The sequence below is a fragment of the Nanorana parkeri genome, unplaced genomic scaffold (genome assembly GCF_000935625.1).
Source record: "Nanorana parkeri isolate BGI_ZX_2015 unplaced genomic scaffold, ASM93562v1 scaffold2283, whole genome shotgun sequence".
NCBI classification, from domain to species: domain Eukaryota; kingdom Metazoa; phylum Chordata; class Amphibia; order Anura; family Dicroglossidae; genus Nanorana; species Nanorana parkeri.
The window spans coordinates 109,882-116,872 of NW_017308551.1; the positions used below are offsets into that span (position 1 = coordinate 109,882).

At 43.8% G+C, this 6,991-nt stretch overlaps 1 protein-coding gene across 2 annotated transcripts in view; it reads right to left on the bottom strand.

Moving 5' to 3' along the window:
* The window catches only part of ETV4 (ETS variant 4), a 63,757-nt gene that overhangs the window by 7,877 nt on the left and 48,889 nt on the right, over positions 1–6,991 (bottom strand). Inside the window, exons 8-10 of one of the 2 annotated variants that reach the window (XM_018573229.1) lie at positions 5,604–5,672; positions 4,679–4,851; positions 3,462–3,563 (exon numbers count right to left, since the gene is read on the bottom strand). In XM_018573229.1, coding sequence (XP_018428731.1) covers positions 3,462–3,563; positions 4,679–4,851; positions 5,604–5,672 — 344 coding nt within the window. Of the gene's footprint in view, positions 1–3,461; positions 3,564–4,678; positions 4,852–5,585; positions 5,673–6,991 lie in introns of both variants that reach the window. The other variant, XM_018573231.1, reaches the window with a different exon arrangement.

Below are 6,991 nucleotides of genomic sequence, written 5' to 3' on the forward strand. Positions count from 1 at the left end.
GTGGAATGTCAGTGAGGGGGAGCTCCGCCGGCGGGACCAAGGATGGGACACTAGCGTGACTGCGATCACTCGCTTCTGTTCTCTCTTTTTCTCGGCTGCGGCAGCTACAGAGCGGACGTGAAGAAGAGAGAACTGAAGCGAACGATCACCGCGGCGGTAGTGTCCTATCCAGAGCCGGCACTAGCTCTCTCTCCTCCCGGCCGCTGCAGCTTCAGCTCCATGAAGCGGGCACTCAGAGAGGTGGCTCTGATCACACCTGTTATTGCTCCCTCTCTCTCCTTCCAGCAGTCGGGAGGAGAGAGAGGGAATGCTGACAGGAGCGATCAGAGCCGCCTTCGTGGAGCTGAAGCGGCCGGGAGAAGAGAGGGATCGCTCAGCGGTGTGAATGTGATCAGATCATTATTTAGAGCCCCCCCTCCCAGTCCACATCTTTTGGACGTTGCACATCTTAATCTGAGTTGACCCACTCAGTATGCCTGTCGCTTGCGGCCATATTGAGTGGGGCACTCATATTAATAAGGTGCTGCATTAGTCTGACCCAGGGGCAGACTAGGCCCCGGGGGCAGGGTGGCAATTTCCCCCCGGGCCTCTCTGATACCTTTGCAAACGCCAAGGACTACATCTCTCCCCTCTCGGCCGCAGCAGCAGCAGAGCGACCAAGAGGGGAGAGATTAAATGCTTACGGCGGCAATGGGGGGCGTTTGCAAAGGTATCAGAGAGGCTTGGGGGGCAATTGCCACCCTGCCTCCGGGCCCAGTCCGCCCCTGTGTCAGACTAATCCAGCACCTTATTAATCTTAGTGCCCCACTCAATATGACCGCAAGCAACGGGCAAACTGAGTGGGGAAACTCAGATTACATAGTTACATAGTATTTGAGGTTGAATAAAGACATTAGTCCATCAAGTCCAACCTATTAGGATCTCATTCTAGGAGTAATATTTATTTATTATGTATGCATGTATGTATAATATATATTACACATACATACATACATACATACATACATACATAGGTGCGGGTGTGCCTGCAGGAGTGGCAGTGCTGGTGGAGGGAGGGAGCGGTGCCGCCCGCCCTGGGCCAGGAATAATATGAATTGTTCCCCTCCCCTATTGAATCTGCTACTGGCCCTGCCAGCGGCGCCCGGGAACATGCCCCGACTAGTTCAGCACTGCCCCCATCCACCCACATGCCTCCCCTTCCCCCACTTCATCCATGTTCCACAGCCTGCTCAGTCCGGGTACTGACGAGATGCCCCGCCTCCTGCAGAGCCCGCACTGTACTGAGAGCCGCGCATTCCTTGTGACAGCCGCTGTTTGAGTCAGTGAGAGGCAGCCCCGGAGCCTTCGTGCCCATTCAATGAGAGCTCAGCCTGCACGGCATCAGAGGAGCCTGGGGACCACCAAAATTTTCTCTTGGACCACTGCCACCGGTTGGCGACTGCTGACTTAGTGCATACACACCAGAAAATGTTTTTACTAACATAGATGTTTTTCAAAAAAGGCAATGGAAAAAGAAGTGACTTATATAAGATAATGTGCTGGAGTGTTGTTTTGCTTGGTTAACACCTGGTTTAAACTTTTGAAAAGCACTCAGTACAGAGGCCCCTCCGCATTGAGAATCTGCTTGATAGTAAATATCTTATCTTGCAGTTTGTGAATGAATGGGAAGCCTCTGTACTGAGTGCTTCCCATTCACTGAGACCTGAGGCTGCAGAGAAAGAGATTGAGGACTCTGTGTCCTCAATTTTTTTTTCCATTTTAAAAGGGAAATGTCGGGGGTCTGTTTAGACCCCTAATATTTCCCCGAAGCCCCACCAACAGTAAAATAATAATAAAAAAATAAAATTAACTGTGGCAGCGCATGACAAAGCTTTGTGACGCATTGCCGTGCGTTGAGATACCTTGTGTTGTAATATACGCCTGTATCATTTTAATCGCAATACAAACACCAATACAGCGCAAAAACCATTTATAACATAAATCCCTTATTTACAGTTTAGCGTTCCTTCATAACCCCCTTTCCTCAGCTTGGTTGGTGTGGCAGTATTAAAGTAAAGTGTTAGGCCTCATTCAGGCACCATTCACCCCAGGGCGGAAATGTTTCACCGTGGTTTCCGCAGCATTTTTGGCACTGAAACACAATTAAAAACGCTCAAAAACGTGCTGATCAGCGCATTTCTATTAAAATGGGGGCTGGGGTTTCGTTGCGGGGGCCCTTACAACATTTTGCTATGGGGCCCTGGGATTTCTAGTTACGCCCCTGACTATGGCCCAACTTTTTTGGCCTTAGTTCTCTTTTTGGTCACAAGAGGACATATACTCAGCATATGGCGAGCTACTGCCCACTATATGCTGACAACGCAGAGCCACGCTGCAGCCGGGACAGATCCCGACAATACTGGTCGAGATCCACCCTGCCACCTGATTGACAGCTGGCCCTGCCTCTCTAGAGCTAGAGTCAGCTGTGCCCGGCCCCTCCCCAGCAAAAAATACACATATTAAGTAAAACATCATGTACAATATCCACCAAGATAATCTAGTTGTATCTAAGATTTAATAACGAGGTGTAAAGTCAGTGTGTTTTGCAAACATATAACGCACAATATCTCCGAAAACAAAGCGGCACAAATGAATGGCCTGAAAGTCTTTGTTTTTAAAATTTAGCAACATGGGGTGCAAAGTGGGCGGGGTTACAGCAACTATAACGCACCATATCTCCAAAACCAAAGCGGCACAAACGTTTATTTTTGCGGCACAAACTGATGGCGTCTTTGTTTTTAAAATTCAGCAACATGGGGTGCAAAGTGGGCGAGGTTACAGCAACTATAACTCACAATATCTCTGAAACCAAAGCGGCACAAACATTTATTTTTGCGGCACAAACATGGCACAAACGAATGGCGTCTTTGTTCTTAAAATTCAGCAACATGGGGTGCAAAGTGGGCGGGGTTACAGCAACTATAACTCACAATATCTCCGAAAACAAAACGGCATAAACATTTTTGCGGCACAAACCAGCACAAACGCGGCACAAACAAATGGCGTCTTTGTTTTTAAAATTCAGCAACATGGGGTGCAAAGTGGGCGGGGCTTGCATTAAATTGAATGTTTAATATCTCAGAAACCGAACCAGCACAAACGCTGGTTTTTGCAGCACAAACGAATGGTATATTTTTATTCAGGTTTTACAAACATGGGGTGCCAACTTCACACAGCTGCTCTGACCCAGTCATCTAGCCATTACAACTTGCCCCTTGTCAAAGTCTCTCAAATCCTTACACTTGCCCATTTTTCTGCCTCCGACACATTAACTTCAGGGACAAATTGTTCACTTGCTGCCCAATATATCCCACTCACTTCCCGGTTCCATTGTAAAGAGGTAATCAAATGTTATTCAATTCACTTCTCAGTGGTCATAATGTTATGGCTGATCGGTGTATATCTCATTATTATTCACTCACTTTCTGCATGATTCCCTTTTCATAGTAATAGCGAAGAGACCGGCTGAGCTTGTCATAGTTCATTGCTGGCCGGTTTTTCTGCATGCCCCAGAGTCTGGCAACCTGTAAAAAATAAAACATCAGCATCAAAACAGACTGTCAAAAGGTAAGGAGGAGCTAACAGGTTAGCTTAACAGAAACCATGTTTTGTCATTCTCTAATTTTAAGCTTTAAAAGGGCTAACATGCCTGGAGGCAAAAAATAAATACATTTTGCTCTTCTTGATGCTATACAAGCTCACCGAGCTGTGACATATGAAAAAAAAATATTGAGACCAATATGAGTGAACTGACTTGAACAAGGTGGAGACACACAGGGTAGAAAATATACTGTGAGGAAGACTCAGATGTGAGTCAGCTATCTATACTGTAAATATAGTTCTTTATGTGCAGATCATTAAGCTTAAGAACTCTGAGACCAAAATGTTTTTTTAATGAAAAATACTGTAAACAGTTACTAGTTAATTACCAATAGGTCTATGAAAGCAGTTTTGTGTCCCCTCCAAAAAAGATGCACAATATATTAGGATCGACTGCAAACTCAAAAATCATAACAGGTATCTCCAAAACGTCTGCAAGTACAGAGAGAACTGTGGATCCTGCCAGAAATCTTCTGTCCTTGGTACGTCCTATGTACCAAACTGAATTCTTAAACAATGCTATCAGCCTTCCTAGCTAGCTTCTGTAAACTACAAAATACCTTCCCTCCTTTTTAATGGTAATGAGGAGAGGGTGTTTGACATTCAAAGAGAGCAGCCTAATGACTATGCTGATACAGTACAGTGAGTGAACGTCGTCATCCCAGGACAGGAAGTGTGTTATTAGCAGGATCACCATGTAAAAGGGAAAATAATCTGAATAAAAATGAATGCAGTCCCCACATCTAAGGACTGGTAAACTGCAACATACATCTTTGGTCTGGAGTTTAGATACATTTTAATGCATCAAACCTTGCTTGTTCTAGGTGTAATTGTTTACAAGTGGAATACCCATAATAGGATGGGGAGACTTTTAGCAATAATTTATATATTTAGAGATACACACACGATAAAGACTTGGGTCTAATAAAAGTACTATACTATTCCTTTGTACTGGATGAAGATCTTCTAACTGACATGTTTTGGCCTAAGGTAGGAGTAGCTACTTTGAACTGGAAAGTAGCGTTTTTAAAACACACACCTCTTCTGGCTCTATCAGTTTGAATTCCATGCCCCTTCCAGTCCAGGCAATGAAGTGGGAATTGGAAGGATCATCCAGAAGAGCCACCAGGAACTGCCACAATTGTAATGATCCTCTTCTTTGGTAAGGTGGCCCATCTCTGTAGGTTCCAACTTCCTGTTTGATATCACTGGCTGAAAATCCAACATGGTCAAATTAGTCATCATTCACAATACTAAAACACCAATGTTTTCCAAAATGACCACATGAACCTGATGACTAAGGAAAATCTAAAACTTGTGAGAAAAATTGACTCCCTATACTACAGGCAGGCATGAGCACCTATTAAAAAGGCAAATTCCACCTTCTGAAAAAATAAATAAATGCACAATGTTTTTTGCATTAAAGCCAGTAAAGCATTGCAACCATGACTGTGGGTGCAATGCTTTGGCTGCTGCAGGTTCTCCCACCTGTACATGTTTGTACCTCAGTACGGACATTCAGTAACATGGATAGAAAGAAGAATTAAATGGCATACAAGTGCAGTGACGTTACAACATATATATTCCATTGAGAACTGCCCTCAGTCAGCGGCTGATGGGACTGCACCTTTATCCACATGTTATGTATAGACATTACCCGTATAATGTAAAGGTACAACAACATGATGCAAGTATATAAACCAGCTACTGGGGATGAGCCAAGATGGGCTAAAAGAAATTTAAAACACTGAAAAGCAGACAAAATATGTATTCAGAGCCACTGATCTGTAGAAGGGACACTGCCAAAACCTGCAATCGTGAACTATTGAAATCTCACCGGTGTACGTAAGAATTGGTTAAAATGCATATGATACAACTTATATATGTTACATTATCTTTTTTGTCTGGGAATTGATTCAAAAAGGTATCCAACTTGTGACTTAAACAAGCAAATAAAGTCTTACCTTCAAACTTCTCTGGCACAACACAAGCATCATCATTGAAGGGTCTCATTGGTTTCTCATAGCCATAACCTGCAAGAGAGCAAAACACCTTAAATGAGAGGCTAAAGTATATTAGGCTGATTCACTAAAGGTGTGGAAAATCTTCACACAATAAGATTGGATAATGAAAGTCACAGTCTATACAATCATGTGCAGATGAAAAAAGTAAACCAAAATTTGCTTTTGACATGTTTGGAATGATAAATTCCTATAGTCCCTGTGCCATCATCCAATATGGCAGGAGTCTGATGGATTATTGGCAGCTCTTTTTAATGAAGCTTCATTAATATTTTAAGAGTTATTACAAAATAGTTTTAATGCCAATCATCTGTAAAGCTGAACTCCAGGCAAACAGCTTAATGCACATATCCTTAATACATTAATGGGAGCCGTTTTACCTGGAAAAAGATTCATATTCCTGAGGTTTACACAGCCCTGCCACTCAGCAGAGCCATCCTGGAGACCTGACTTTTCTCTATTGCAGTTAAGTAATACAGCAAATCTGCACTTATGGGTGATCTTATGAAACTATTAAATAATTTTACAGCTGCTGCACTATAGACACCCAGGTCCAGCTAGTGAATGGAAATAAATATGCAGCACTATGGGTCCAATTGGTAACTGATATAATATGAGAAATATTGATAAACCAATACCTCACACACACACATACACACACACACACACACACACACACACAGATGAATAATGCGTGAATTGAATTGATGCGTGAAATAAAAAATCCTTGAAAGTCCTTCAATCCAAATATATCCAAAGTAATCAGTTCATATCACATCCGTGAAAACCACCGTGTAAAACAATCCAAAGAAAGTGATGGGCGATCCTTCCAAAACTCGTGTTTATGTCAAAACACTAGGGCTGCAACAACTAATCGACATAATCGATGATTGAAAAAGTTGTCAACTTTTTCAATCATCGATTAATCGGCCTCTGATTAGTTGGCCCTGTTCACGGCTCCACACAAGCTGTGCGCCGCCCCTCTTCCCCACCTCACGCTCGCCGCTGCCAGACCCGCCCACCCGCATCCACACGCCGCACCTTTTCCCCGCCTCGCGCTCACCGCCCGCCCACATCCACGATCGGCACAGGAGGAAGAAGACGTAAGGAGCGGGTTGGGGGGGGTGTCGGCCGCCAATAGACAGGCCTGATCTCAGAAGCAAGTTGCTGGAAGACTGCTCAGGTAAGCCTGCACTCCCACCCACACATGGTGATCTATAATGTATTGCTGGGATTTGTATTCCTCTATAGCTGATGGTACATTGTGCTGTATATTATACCATCAGCTATAGAGGACTACAAAACTCAGCAATAGTACATTATATAGCGCA